At 42.1% G+C, this 14745-nt stretch overlaps 1 protein-coding gene across 2 annotated transcripts in view; it reads right to left on the bottom strand.

Moving 5' to 3' along the window:
- The window catches only part of LOC106609974 (programmed cell death protein 4), a 41111-nt gene that overhangs the window by 12364 nt on the left and 14002 nt on the right, over positions 1-14745 (bottom strand). The window contains exons 1-6 of one of the 2 annotated variants that reach the window (XM_014209057.2): positions 13350-13372; positions 4141-4440; positions 3805-3902; positions 1626-1739; positions 1218-1439; positions 831-928 (exon numbers count right to left, since the gene is read on the bottom strand). In XM_014209057.2, the coding sequence (XP_014064532.1) occupies positions 831-928; positions 1218-1439; positions 1626-1739; positions 3805-3902; positions 4141-4411 (803 nt within the window). In that variant the 5' untranslated portion in view covers positions 4412-4440; positions 13350-13372. Of the gene's footprint in view, positions 1-830; positions 929-1217; positions 1440-1625; positions 1740-3804; positions 3903-4140; positions 4441-13349; positions 13373-14745 lie in introns of those variants that run through there. The other variant, XM_014209056.2, reaches the window with a different exon arrangement.

A 14745-nucleotide genomic window follows, 5' to 3' on the forward strand; every position in this document is an offset into this window, starting at 1 on the left:
ATGACCACAACCACAGAGAGATGCAATGAGAAAAGGGGAATGTGTCAAGTCACAGCTAGATATTGAACATGGTCACATGAATTCACAACAAAATGACTTTCTGAATAAAATTGCCTAGTAAGATAGGGTATATAAAAAAAAAAAAAAAAAAAAAGAAGGAAATGTCAGGTAACAGCAGGTTAACTACAAAATGGCCTTTCCCCAACTCATCAGAATAAATATAACAGTATAATTTGCATTGGAATTCACATTCTCAGGTTGGAGTAGTACATCTTTAAAAACAGAAAATGGGAGATTCCAAACATTAGGTGAAACCAAATAAGGGTCGTCATCAGTTCGGGAAGGGGATCAATCAGTTGCTTGGAGAATGACAACGCATCCATGGTGAGAAGACGCCAACATTTACCCTGGCCCCTCATCAGGCGGTTGTTGAGCGATTAACTGACGATATCAGCAACAGAGATATGTAACCACTTCAGGCTGCTTTGATGTGAAGTGGGCTTTTCCACCATGTTCCTTGTTGGCAACAGATCTAAGATCAGTTTCTTCCTTAATCCTTAGAGAATACTGATAGTGAGCAAAACTGACAGGGGCAACTTCATCTGAATTCTCCTCACCCTAAATTACCAACATTAACTAATTCTCCCTGCCTTTTGCACATGACTCATATCATTGTCTCTAATGTTGCTGTCCATTTACTGTCTGTGCCAGTCTGAAGCACTGCTTTAGCCCTAAAAAGTATTCTAAGGACTGAAAAAGTTACTTGAATTTAAAATCACCCCTCCACCAATCAATGTCCATCTTTTTTTATTATCCTATCCCTTGCTCACCTAGCGTGGTCGCAGTCCACCTTGCCTTTGTAGCGGTCCAGGAATGCCATCGGTAGAGCGTGGTCCGCGATGGCTCGGGCAATAAACTGTCCCAGCATCTGTAGAGTTTGAGAGAGTTAAAAAAGGTAAAACCTAGAGTGGATGATCGGTTATTCTCTTTAAATTAAAAAGGGGGTTGGGTTTAAAGCAGCATGACAAATTATCATTTGTCTGAAAGAAAATGTACAATGATTCCAAATGGCACCCTATTTATTCCTTATATAGTGCACTACTTCAGACCAGAGATCCACGGTCCCTTGTCAAAAGTAGTGTGCTAAATAGGGAATAAGGTGCCATTTGTGATGTAGCCAATGTATTTTTCTAACAAGTCCTTCCCCCATCCGTTACCTGTGGAGCCTCTGGCGTGTCCAGCATAAGGTCGGGCAGCTCTTTGAGGATCTTGTCGAAGGCGCGGGCCATGTCGGACTCCGAGAGCTCCTTGCCGACTAGGTCACGGAGCAGTCTGGAGGTGAGCTCCCGGTGGCTGGCCTTCCCCTCCAAAGACAGGGACACAGCCAGGCTGGAGAACTCGTACTTGTGGTGGCCCAGGTTCAGCTCCCTCAGCAGCATCTGGGAGTGGAAGAGGGGGTAGGGTGTACACAGAGAAACACGCACACAAAGACAGTTAACGTGAAGTAAAATGATATGTCGAGACCCTGCATGGTTTTGAGACAAAACAGAAAAATAAAAAAGACGCACCACCACCTAAAGGCCTTCTCAAATAACCAACCCTCCATCCAACCTCAAAACACTTACCTGGACTTCTTTTGTGTCCCCGTGCTCAAAGTACTCCTGTACGATGGGGTTGACGGTCTTCTCCAGTTCCCTCTCGTCCAGCTCTGGAACAACAGTGGCATACACGGTGTCTCCCTTTAAAATGAAACCACAGACATAGGTCAGGAATAGCAATCTAATAACATCAACACACCCGGCCCGCTCATTAGGCAGGATTAGGCTGTAATCTGAAATGCTACTGGTGCATTTGTTAAAAAGTCCAATGCAGCCATTTTTTTTAAATCTCAAAATCAAATAATTTCTGGGTAACAATTAAGTACCTTACTGTGATAGTTTAATTGTCAAAAATAAATAGCTTCTTAGCAAAGAGCAATTTCTCAAGCAAGAGTTTTGCTAGGTCTGTCAGAGTGGTTTGAGTGGGGAGGGGAAAATGGAAAATTAGATTTGGAACCCTTTCTTATTGGTCTATTAACTAATTTACCACATAGTGATATCACCATGGAAGGTCAAAACTAAACTCCCACCAAAACAGGCAGAAATTTCTGGTGGTCTTTTCAAACAATGTTTTTGCTAAAAAAGGGGATAATCATATTTATTTTTACAATTTCACGGTATTATTCCAACCTATTGTGGAAATGTATATAAAACACAGGAAAATCACATTTGACTGTACTGGGCCTTTAAGGTAGAGCAGGGGTCAATAACTGCCATCATATTTAGGCTGAATGGCCGGGATATGGCAAAAGTAACAGCAGGATAGCAGTTCTGTGCCAAGTGCTGCCGACATATACAGTCGGGGTTTCAGCAATTACCCAACGCACTGACTTGACTCACTTTCCGGTTTTCCCTCCAGGTTTCAGAAGTATGCTTGTCCTTTAAGAACAACCAAAAATGTTCAGACTACACCAATGACCTGTTCTGGTATTGTCCTGCAACTCCCTTCCTTAAAGAAACCATTGATCTTACTTGATTGAATTTGATTACACCATTTAACTTCACTTCCAGGAAGGGAGGAGGATGGATGCATACTTTCAAGTTTTGAAACAGGACCCATGTGACCCTTACCACACAAACCACCTAGCTAGTAGGGATCCCAGACACACCACTACTGGGATATACTGGAGACAGGCATGTGTTCTCCAAGAGCACGGGACATCCCAAATGGCACCCTATTCCCTATATAGTGCACTACTTTTGACCAGGGCCAGGCCCATCGGGCTATATGCTTTTAGAGGTCAAGTGGGCCGGTATCCAGTGTCGCCAACTCTGTCCTAGTTACCTGCTACCACGGACCTACTGCTCCAGTACTGTTTCTTTTAGGTTTCTCTCTCGAGGAATAGCCTTGGAGGCACTTTCTCACTACACAGAATAGCAAAGAACACCTTCGACATCCACGTTTAACTAATACTGTGGTTTAAAGTAAAAAAAAAAGTATAAATAAAAATAAACCCTTGCCATCATAGATCATTCCTAAGGTGTATGGTGGAATATAAGAAATGACTGTCATAAAAGGCCTATGACAGAACAAGCCTACCTTCATGATTAAATGGAAGATATTTCACCCAGAAAAGAATACAAATAAATGGTCTATTCTGATCCCATTCAAAAAGATACAAGAGGATGTACGACTCATTAAGCAAGTCATAATTATGGCGATGGATGTTGACAGCAGGGTTGTGTTCAGTCGGCACGAAAAGGAAGAAAGCAGTCCGAAACGAAGACCTAATGGGGAGGTATCATCTGTCCAATAAGAAATGCTGGTTTTAGTTTTCAGTTACAAAATGTGTCCTGATGAGCATGACCCAGTTGTGGACTTTGTATGGACAATATCTGCTTGTCTGGGAGCATGTGGCCCCTGCATTCACCACCAATCCCAGCAGTCACCATAAGCATGTTTATTTTCCACAACCCATAAAGTGGTATGATCCAACACATCTGCGGCTTTGTGACGATTAGCCACTTCTGAACAAAACTAGTCCAAAAACAGAGCTCGGCGCAAAACAACTACAGAAAGAACTCAACCCTGGCCCCCTCATCTAAGCAACTGTTGTCTTTGTAGTAACAGTTTGGGACAGGGATCGTGGGGACACTGGTGTACAGGAGAAGAGAGGGGTGTGTGCAGAGGCTCTGTTGTATAGGTTGGGGAAGGAGAGAGCTCATGTCCTTTACACACGCATACCTCACCCGTGCCCCCTCTTACCTGTGCAATCTCGTCGTAGTTGGGGTCCTTGACGTCTGGTTCCTCTACCTCGTACACCATACCTGCTGCTCCCCATACACCTTTACCCCCTGCGCCACCTGTAGTGTAAAGACCACATCAGAGCTAGTCAGTTAGCACGAGAGACATGTTTAGAATAGAAGGTTTTGTGAACCCAGGGAGATTACCTCAGCCATAAGCACTGCTCTATGATCAGTTTACCAGACTTCAATCCTAAACAAAAACTTATGGCCCCAGAACAAACCTGGTACTAGACCACCAGCGCTTACAGAGTAGATGACTTCCATCTATCTCAGCCATTATTAGCATAGCACAGACCTTTCTTAGGCAGGCCCCGGCCCTTGCCTGTCCTGGACTTGCGGTCGTTGGGGACGGGCACCTTGCCCTTGGGGCTGTGGGAGTCGCCGTCGGCCAGTTCACCCGACAGCGACTCTGAGAGCGACTCGCTGCGGGATGACGATTTGCGCACACGCCGCTTGGCCTTGGCCTTGAGCCGCGCCTCGTGGAGCGCCTTCTCCTGTGGCGTCCAGTTGCCGTTCACCTCCGCCTCGAGCGCTGCCTCGTCCTCATCGCAATAGGGATGGTCCATATCCACATCGTCATCAAAGGATAACACCCCTGCGATTGGATACAAGGACAGGCAGTGTGAGTTTAATCAATTTCATGTAAATATTAATAACAGGACCACACCCTGGTTGGCTTAAATACATGTCTGCATAGTTGTTTTATTTTTTATTAAACAATGTTTGCAGTTCTTCTAGTGGCCACAGGGGGACAAAGACTGCAGAATGCACCTCTGACAACACGAGGTATGGATTTGCTTGTGTATCCTACATTGTTAAGTTGCAAGTTATGGGGATGGATATTCAAGTTGGAGGTCTGTGGAAACATGTCAACTGCCAGCACTTCAACTACAAATTACACAATCCCCAAGTATGAGAAGCGTGTCCAGTCACAATCATGAGATTATAATAATTAACTTCTCTAGGGTAGGGGGGAGTATTTTGATGTCCGGATGAAACGCGTGCCCAAATTAAACTGCCTGCTACTCAGACTCAGAAGGTAGGATATGTATATTATTGGTAGATTTGGATAGAAAACACTTTTGAATGATGTCTGAGTATAACAGAACTCATATGGCAGGCAAAACCCTGAGAAAAATCCAACCATGAAGTTGGAAATCTGAGGCTTGTAGTTTTTTTAATTGATTCCCTATTCAAACTACAGTGACTTAGGGGTCATTTTGCAGTTCCTAAGGCTTCCACTAGATGTCAACAGTCTTTAGAACGTTGTTACAGGCTTCTACTGTGACCTGGAAGGGAATGACAGTCATTTCAACCAGGTGTCTGGCTGAGTGCCATTGATCATTCATGCGCGTGGCCGTCAGCGCGAGGTGCTTTCTTTTTCCTTTCTGAAGACAAAGGATTTGTCCGGTTGGAATATTATCGAAGATGCATGATAAAAACATCCTAAAGATTGATGCTATACATCGTTTGACATGTTTCTACAAACTGTAGTATAACTTTTTGGACTTCGTCTCAACAAAATGCGCGAGCATGGCACATTTGGATAACTCAACTGAACGCGCGAACAAAACGAAGTGGGAATCCTGGGAGTGCATTCCGACGAAGATCAGCAAAGGTAAGTGAAGATTTATATTACTATTTCGGACTTTTTTTGACTCCAGAACTTGGCGGGTAACTGTATAGCTTGCTTTGATGGCTGAGCTCTGTACTCAGAATATTGAAAAATGTGCTTTCGCCGTAAAGCCATTTTGAAATGACACAGCGGTTGCATTAAGGAGAAGTGTATCTGTAATTCTTTCAATAACTGTTGTAAAGTTCATCAACGTTTATGATGAGTATTTTTTGTAAATTGATGTGCTCATTCACCGGAAATTTGAGGCAATACATTTTCTGAACATCATGCGCCAATGTAAAAATTGGGTTTTTGGATATAAATATGAACTTTATCGAGCAAAACATACATGTATTGTGTAACATGAAGTCCTATGAGTGCCATCTGAAGATCAAAGGTTAGTGATTAATTTTAGCTGTATTTCTGGTTTTTGTGACGCCTCTCCTTGCTTGGAAAATGGCTGTGTGGTTTCTTGTTTACGTGCTGTCCTAACATAATCTAATATTACGCTTTCGCCGTAAAGCCTTTTTGAAATTGGACAGAGTGGCTGGATTAATGAGAATCTTATCTTTAAAATGGGATATAATAGTTGTATGTTTGAGAAATTTGAATTATGAGATTTTTGTCATTTTGAATTTGGCGCCCTGCTATTTCACTGGCTGTTGAATAGTGTGTCCCACATACCCCAGAGAGGTTAACCTCTTGGGGCTAGGTGGGACGCTAGCGTGCCACCCGTGGTGAACTCCATCAACAGCAGGTGCATTTCAAGAGCGGCAAATTTGAATCCAAATAAATGTCAAAATTCAAATTTTTCAAAAATACAACTATGTTACACCATTTGAAAGATAAACATCTCCTTAATCTAACCACGTTTTACGATTTCAAAAAGGTTTTACGGCGAAAGCATAAATTTAGAGTATGTTAGGACAGTACATTTACAAGAGTTGTGTGTAATGTTTTGTCAAGTCAAAGACAGGGTCACCAAAACCATAAAACCAGCTAAAATGATGCACTAACCTTTTACAATCTCCATCAGATGACACTCCTAGGACATTATGTTAGACAATGCATGCATTTTTAGTTCTATCAAGTTCATATTTACATCCAAAAACAGCGTTTTACTATGGCATTGATGTTGAGGAAATCGTTTCCCTCCAATAACCGGCAGTCAAGTCAGCGTCAGAAATTAAATAATTAAAATTAGAAAACATTGGTAAAATATTATATTGTCATTTAAAGAATTATAGATTTACATCTCTTGAACGCAATCAACTTGCCAGATTTAAAAATAACCTTACTGGGAAATCACACTTTGCAATAATCTGAGCACTGCGCCCAGAAAAATACGCGTTGCGATACAGACTAGACGTCATGTTGGGGAGATCTAAAATCGAAAATACCATGTAAATAATCCATTACCTTTGATTCTCTTCATCAGATGTCACTTCCAGGTATCACAGGTCCATAACGAATGTAGTTTTGTTCAAAAAAGCTCATCATTTATGTCCAAAAATCTCCGTCTCGTTAGCACATGATGTAAGCCAGCCGGACTTCTCGTCATGAACGAGGGGAAAAAATATATTTCCGTTCGTTCAAACATGTCAAACGTTGTATAGCATAAATCATTAGGGCCTTTTTAACCAGAACATGAATAATATTCAAGGTGGACGAATGCATACTCTTTTATAACGTATTGGAACGAGGGTACCCAACATGAACTAGCGCGCCAGGTGTCTAATGGGACATCACCGTTCCATGGCTCTTGTTCGGTCAGATCTCCCTCCAGAAGACTCAAAACACTTTGTAAAGGCTGGTGACATCTAGTGGAAGCAATAGGAAGTGCCAAAATATTCCTAAACCCCTGTGTTTTTCAATGGCATAGGTTTAAAGTCAATACAACACATCAGGTATCCACTTCCTGTCAGAAAATGTCTCAGGGTTTTGCCTGCCAAATGAGTTCTGTTATACTCACAGACACCATTCAAACAGTTTTGGAAACTTTAGAGTGTTTTCTATCCATATATAATAAGTATATGCATATTCTAGTTACTGGGTAGGATTAGTAACCAGATTAAATCGGGTACATTTTTTTTATCCAGACGTGCAAATGCTGCCCCCTAGACCCAACAGGTTAAAGGATTACAGAGAGCCAGTAAAATCAAGGAAAATATGCATAACTTTCCAAGGGCTTGGAGGATGTTCAAAGACACTAATTTCCCTTACAGATAACATAGCTGTAAGAATGACTTGCAGGTATGAGAGAATTTGTTATTTTGGCACCATGGAAAATGTCTAGTGTATATTGAGACTGGTGGCTTTTTATGGACAGGACTGCTGTTATCCTTAGAATAATGTCTACAACATCTATAAAAATTGCAGATAACTTCACAGTTATCTTCATACAAGTGATAACTAAGCGAATCGCTTTCATTCAATGGTCACATGAAAATCTAGCCTATTATCATGCCAAAACTGTCCAGTAGACACAGGCTCACATGGTACTAAATGCATTTTGCTTTGAGTTAGGAGCGCCTTGCAAGGCAACTGGTAGTTTAGAGTGACTGCCGTATCCTATCTGCATAGCTTACATTTTAGTCATTTAGCAGACGCTCTTATCCAGAGCGACTTACAGTAGTGAATGCATACATTTTTTTCTCCGTACTGGTCCCCCGTGGGAATCGAACCCACAACCCTGGCGTTGCAAACACCATGCTCAGAAATGTGAGTTTTAGTTCCCACGGGGGCTGCTAGCTAAACATGCTAACAAGAGCAAAAGAAAAAACTAATTACAAAGATAGCCAATCTAGTTCAACGGTATACATACAGTTGAAGTCGGAAGTTTACATCCACTTGTGTTGGAGTCATTAAAACTCATTTTTGAACCAGTCCACACATTTCTTGTTAACAAACTATAGTTTTGGCATCTACTTTATGCATTACACAACTCATTTTTCCAACAATGGTTTAGACAGAGATTATTTCACTGTATCACAATTCCAGTGGGTCAGAAGTTTTCATACATTAAGTTGACTGTGCCTTTAAAACAGCTTGGAAAATTCCTGCAAATGATGTCAAGGCTTTAGAAGCTTCTGATTGACTCAAATGATGTCAATTAGCCTAATGGAGGTGAACCTATAGATGTATTTCAAGGCCTACCTTCAAACTCAGTGCCTCTTTGCCTGACATCATGGAAAACTCAAAAGAAAATCAGCCAAGACCTCAGAAAAGAAAAATTGTAGACATCCACAAGTCTGGTTCATCCTTGGGAGCAATTTCCAAATGCCTGAAGGTACCACATTCATCTGTACAAATAATAGTACAAACACCACAGGACCATGCAGCCATCATACCGCTCAGGAAGCAGACGCGTTCTATCTCCTAGAGATGAACATACTTTGGGTGCGAAAAGTGCAAATCAATCCCAGAACAACAGCAAAGGACCTTGTGAAGATGCTGGAGGAAACAGTTACAAAAGTATCTATATCCACAGTAAAACAAGCCCTATATCAACATAACCTGAAAGGCTGCTCAGCAAGGAAGAAGCCACTGCTCCAAAACCACCATAAAAAAGCCAGACTACGGTTTGCAACTGCACATGGGGACAATGATCATACTTTTTGGAGAAATGTCCTCTGGTCTGATGAAACAAAATTAGAACTGTTTGGCCATAACGACCATCGTTATGTTTGGAGGAAAAAGGGGGAGGCTTGCAAGCCGAAGAACATCATCCCAACTGTGAAGCCCTGTGGTGGCAGCATCATGCTGTGGGGGTGCTTTGCTGCAGGAGGGACTGGTGCACTTCACAAAATAGATGGCATCAAGAGGAAGGAAAATTATGTGGATATATTGAAGCAACATCAAGACATCAGTCAGGAAGTTAAAGCTTGGTCAAAAATGGATCTTCCAAATGGACAATGACCCCAAGCATACTTCCAAAGTTGTGGCAAAATGGCTTAAGGACAACAAAGTCAAGGTATTTGAGTGGCCATCACAAAGCCCTGACCTCAATCCCATAGAACATTTTTGGGCAGAAGTGAAAAAGCATGTGCGAGCAAGGAGGCCTACAAACCTGACTCAGTTACACCAGCTCTGTCAGGAGGAATGGGCCAAAATTCACCCAACTTATTGTGGGAAGCTTGTGGAAGGCTACCCGAAATGTTTGACCCAAGTTAAACAATTTAAAATGCAAAGCTTCCAAATACTAATTGAGTGCATGTAAACTTCTGACCCACTGGTAATGTGATGAAAGAATTAAGCTGAAATATATCGCTCTACTATTATTCTGACATTTCACCTTTTTTTTTAAGAAAGTGGTGATCCTAACTGACCTAAAACAGGAATTTTTACTGGGATTAAATGTCAGGAATTGTGAAAAACTGAGTTTAAATGTAGTTGGCTAAGGTGCATGTAAACTTCCGACTTCAACTGTATAAGCTTGTCATGTGGTAAGTTCGGACATTTACAAGTGAAGAACAAATCTTTATTTACAATGACGGCACGGATGACGCTGGGCCAATTGTGCGCCGCCGTACGGAACTCCCAATCACAGCCGGATGTGATACAGCCTGGATTCAAACCAGAGACTGTAGTGACGCCTCTTGCACTGAGCTGCAGTGCCTTATACCGCTGCATCCATGTGCGCGTGTTAACTATTTAACTGTACTAAAATGCTTAAAAAAAGGTTGCTAAAATTTTAAATATCGTTTCCCTTTTTTTTGGCAAGGAAAATATCGGATATCAGCCAAAAATGTCATATCAGTGCATCACTAGTCACAACAAAGCCACAGATGTCTCAAGTTGAGGAAGCGTGCAATTGGCATGCTGACTGCACGATGTCTACTAGAGCTGTCGCCAGATAATTGAATGTTAATTTCTCCACCGTAAACTGCCTCCAACGGCCTTACAACCGCAGACCATGTGTATGGCGTCGTGTGGGCGAGCGGTTTGCTGATGTCAGCATTGTGAACAGAGAGCCCCATGGAGGCAGTGAGGTTATGGTATTGGCAGGCGTAAGCTACGGACAACGAACAGCAGCATTTTATCAATTTGAATGCTCAAAAATACCGTGACGAGATCCTTAGGCCCATTTTTTTTTTAAAGGTATCTGTGACCAACAGATGCATATCTGTATCCCAAGTCATGTGAAATCCCTAGATTAGGGCCCAATCAATTTATTCCTCATATGAACTAACTCGGTAAAATGTACATTTTAGTCATTAGGCAGATGCTCTTATCCAAAGCGACTTACAGGAGCAATAAAAGTAAAGTTCCTTGCTCAAGAGCACATCAGATTTTTCACCTAGTCGGCTCGGGGATTTGAAGCAGTGACTTTGATTACTGGCCCACCCGTCAATACACAGCTGGACTCATCTGCTCCCGCTTTCTCCCATTGTGCTATTGGCAAATTAACACGCGAATAGCTCAACTGTTTTGGGGAACTACAGTAAGCTTCATGTAAAATAACGTGACAGGTGAACTGAAGAATGCGATCTTATCTCCTAGTTGACTGCAGGTGTTTCAAAAGTAGCTACAAATATGATGTATAGAAAAACTTCAAACAATAGTTTAAACTGTATTGAAAAAACATCTCGTGGTCATTTCCAAATACGCCAGTACACCGCCCATGAATGGAAATGGCGGAGTGATTTGTGCATATTGCGCCTTTAAACCAACAACCAAAGTTCTTCACATCAGACACTGTTCTGCCATGGAAAAATGTGCCTTTGTCTATATGTGTGCTGTAGCTTAAAAAAAGAGAAAAAAAGAAAGAAAAAAAAGGGGCTATCTGAAGTCCATCAATTTTGTGACTTCTAAATTAATTACGTGCAACCATTGATTCTTGACGAATATACCCTATAAATGCCTCATGAGCTTAGTTGAACTGTCCTATCCCATCAGAATCCAAAACATATGCTTGTTGTACTCCAATATTCATAAACAAACACTGTATAGTCTCAAAACATGATAAAAACTAGTCCTTGCGTCAATAGCCCAGTCTATACATTTGAGAGTGGTTCCATTTCTCCAAACCCATCCATCTGCCTTTAGTCAAACAGTGGCAGGGAGATCTTTGTTATCGTTTAAACTGCTGATTGCCGCTTCTAGAAAATGACGCAATGTTTACATCAACTTTATGATCGTATGGGGCCCTACAGAGTTGAAGAGTTTTACTAACCAAACTGCTTAGGACCATAAAAAGTTCTTAACTTCACTAGGGTAGGGGGCAGCATTCGGAATTTTGGATGAAAAGCGTGCCCAAATTAAACTGCCTGCTACTCAGGCCCAGAAGCTAGGATATGCATATAATTGGTAGATTTGGATAGAAAACACTCCAAAGTTTCCAAAACGGTTAAAATAATGTCTGAGTATAACAGAACTGATATGGCAGGTGAAAACCTGAGGAAAATCCATCCAGGAAGTACTATTATTTTGAAAGGCTGTTTTTCCATTGAAAGCCTATCCACCATACAAAGACTTAGGATGCAGTTCACGATCTCTATGGCTTCTTCTACATGTGGCCAGTCTTTAGGCATTGTTTCAGGCTTTTACTCTGAAAAATTAGGGAGATACAGCACTTTCAATGAGTGGAGAGTGAATTTCCAGACAAGAGTCCAGCGCGTGATCGGGAGCGCGCCTATCTTGTTTCTCCTTTTCTATTGATGAAGCTTTTGTCCGGTTGAAATATTTTTGATTATTTATGACAAAAACAACCTGAGGATTGATTTTAAACATCGTTTGACATTTTTCTACGAACTTTTATTGTACTTTGTTTTTAACTTTGTCTGGATGTTGAGAGTGCGCTTTGTGCCTTTGGATTACTGAACTAAACGCACCAACAAAACGGGGTTTTGGACATAAAGAGGGACTTTATTGAACAAAACGAACATTTATTGTGTAACATGGAGTCCTGGGAGTGCCACCAGATGAAGATCAAAGGTTAGTGATTCATTTAAATCGCTATTTCTGACTTTTGTGAGTCCTTTCCTTGGTTGGAAAATGTCTATGGTTTCTTGTGGCTAGGCGCTGTCCTAACATAATTGCATGGTGTGCTTTCGCCATAAAGCCTCTTTGAAATCGGACACGGTGGTTGGATTAACAAGAAGTTTATCTTTAAAATGGTGTATAATATTTGTATGTTTGAGGAATTTTAATTATGGGATTTCTGTTTGAATTTGGCGCCCTGCAATTTCACTGGCTGTTGTCGAGGTGGGACGCTAGCGTCGAGGTGGGACGCCATTAACCTCACTGATACCAGAGAGGTTAATAGTAAATAGTCCAGCTTTAGACTAGGCCTATACCTTTCTTTGTCAACAGTGTCGAGCCTTTGCCCTATTTTAGGGGGGGGGGGTTGCATTCTAGTGATAATGACAAGCCAATGGTTTCAATGATAGTGCATTAATCTCTCCAGTTCTACCATCAACATGTCAGCTCAAACAGCAGAGCATGCTCAGGCGGTGTGGGACGTTACCAGCTGTTAGAAGCCCTCTTGGCTGCTCACACTACATAGCTTAATAAGGTGATTTACAGAGGCAAGTCCACACTGACACAACATATGCGAACCAAAACGTGCCTAAAAAAAAAAAAAGTCTAAAAACACCTTTGAGCTACAATAACAGACCAGGAGAAGAGCTAAAATGCATTTTATGCTGGTCACATCGTCTTACTACCAGGACTACCCCAAGCATAGTTGGCCCACTTCCATATGTTAAAAGTGTTGACGCACAACTGTTTAGCAGGCACACGGTAGCGTGTGCACACAGAAGACTTAAAGGCCTCTGCCCTTACAACACCAGGGCAACCCACTAATCTCAATTTATTATGGAGACTGATCACACCACAAGCCACACATTGACAGGCGCACACACACACACACACACACACACACTTACCAGCCTTTCAGCCCACAGGTGCAATAGCTAGTTAAGACTATTAGAGGATTAGCAAAAAATTTGATTTTCCCTTCTGCTCCCTCGTTGGGGGGGGGGAATGCTGACGTGAGCGCTTTTCCCCTATACTTCAAGTCTGCATCTCGACACTACCACTCAGCGTGGGTCTGACTACATATGGCAGTGCTAGCCCACAGCCAGTCAAATGACATCTCAGGATGTAACGAATACCCCAGAGCCCTCCTACAAAGTCCACCGCCAAGCCCTAAGAGGAGACACGGCCCTATAGATTACAGGGAAGAGGAGGGCGGCCTAACCACAGAGCAGATCCAGCATTGTCTGGAGACTGGAGTGGAGCTCGCACCAACCAAACTACATTTACTGGCCATGAGTGCCTGCATCTAAAATGGCACCCTATTCCCTAGATGTTGCACTACTTCTAAGCCCAGTGGGCCCGGTTTAAAAGTAGTGCACTTTGCGATAAAGCCTGTGTGCCTGCTCTCCTAGAAGGGCTAGATGAACCAGGCCCCCACAAGTACGTCAATTATTCAAACGAGCTAGCGGTCAGTGAGACGTTTTGTACATGGATCAAGTGAACAAGAGTCCTACGGGGTGTAAAAGGTCTAACAGATTTCCAGTGTTTGTGCATACTGTACAGCAGAGTCCTCGCTATCTGATTCTAAACAAGCGTGGGCCGGCCTACCGCCGGTCAGAAACACTCCCCGTGGCCTGCAAAGCTGTAAACAACTGACCAAGTCTCTCGTCGTCCTCCAACTCCTTTCAAATAGGCACATGCCAGAGCAGTAAATTAGGGGAAGATCAATGTCAACCAGCCAAAAATAGGCCTGGCCAATTGGAAACAGGAAGAAAAAGAGGAGAGCAGAAAGAGGAAACTAGGGTTCTGCCAAGTCAAGCATTGCAAACCAGAAAAACTAAAAATGTGCTACCTAACAAGCAAAGGTAACTTTATACCTCTGAGTAGCAAGTACTGGCCACATGCCTTTTGACATTTGTAATGCAATGATCTGTAGTCTGAGGCCATGTTGGTTGTCACGGACTGTATAGGGAACTGAAAGTGCTAGAAACTAGTTTTTTTACTTCAGTGTTTTTATGTTGTTGTTTTTTTTCCTTTTTTTAACAAGTGTGTCTACCATAGGCAGCCTAGTTGTATGGAAAATGCTATCTGTATCCATAAGTGTCCAGATATCTCCTTTGAAATGCTTGAATCTGGCGACTGTGTTGTGATTTGTGGATTCAAATAAAATATAAAAATGCGAGTAGCACAGTTTCCGCATGGCGATGACTGACACGTCCCTTCTGCGCTCTTTATTTAATACAGACACCAATACTCAGACAAAAAGATTACTAGGCCATAGGCTACTCCCCCAGTCTGAAACTC

The sequence above is a fragment of the Salmo salar genome, chromosome ssa08 (assembly GCF_905237065.1).
Source record: "Salmo salar chromosome ssa08, Ssal_v3.1, whole genome shotgun sequence".
Classification (NCBI taxonomy): Eukaryota; Metazoa; Chordata; class Actinopteri; order Salmoniformes; family Salmonidae; genus Salmo; species Salmo salar.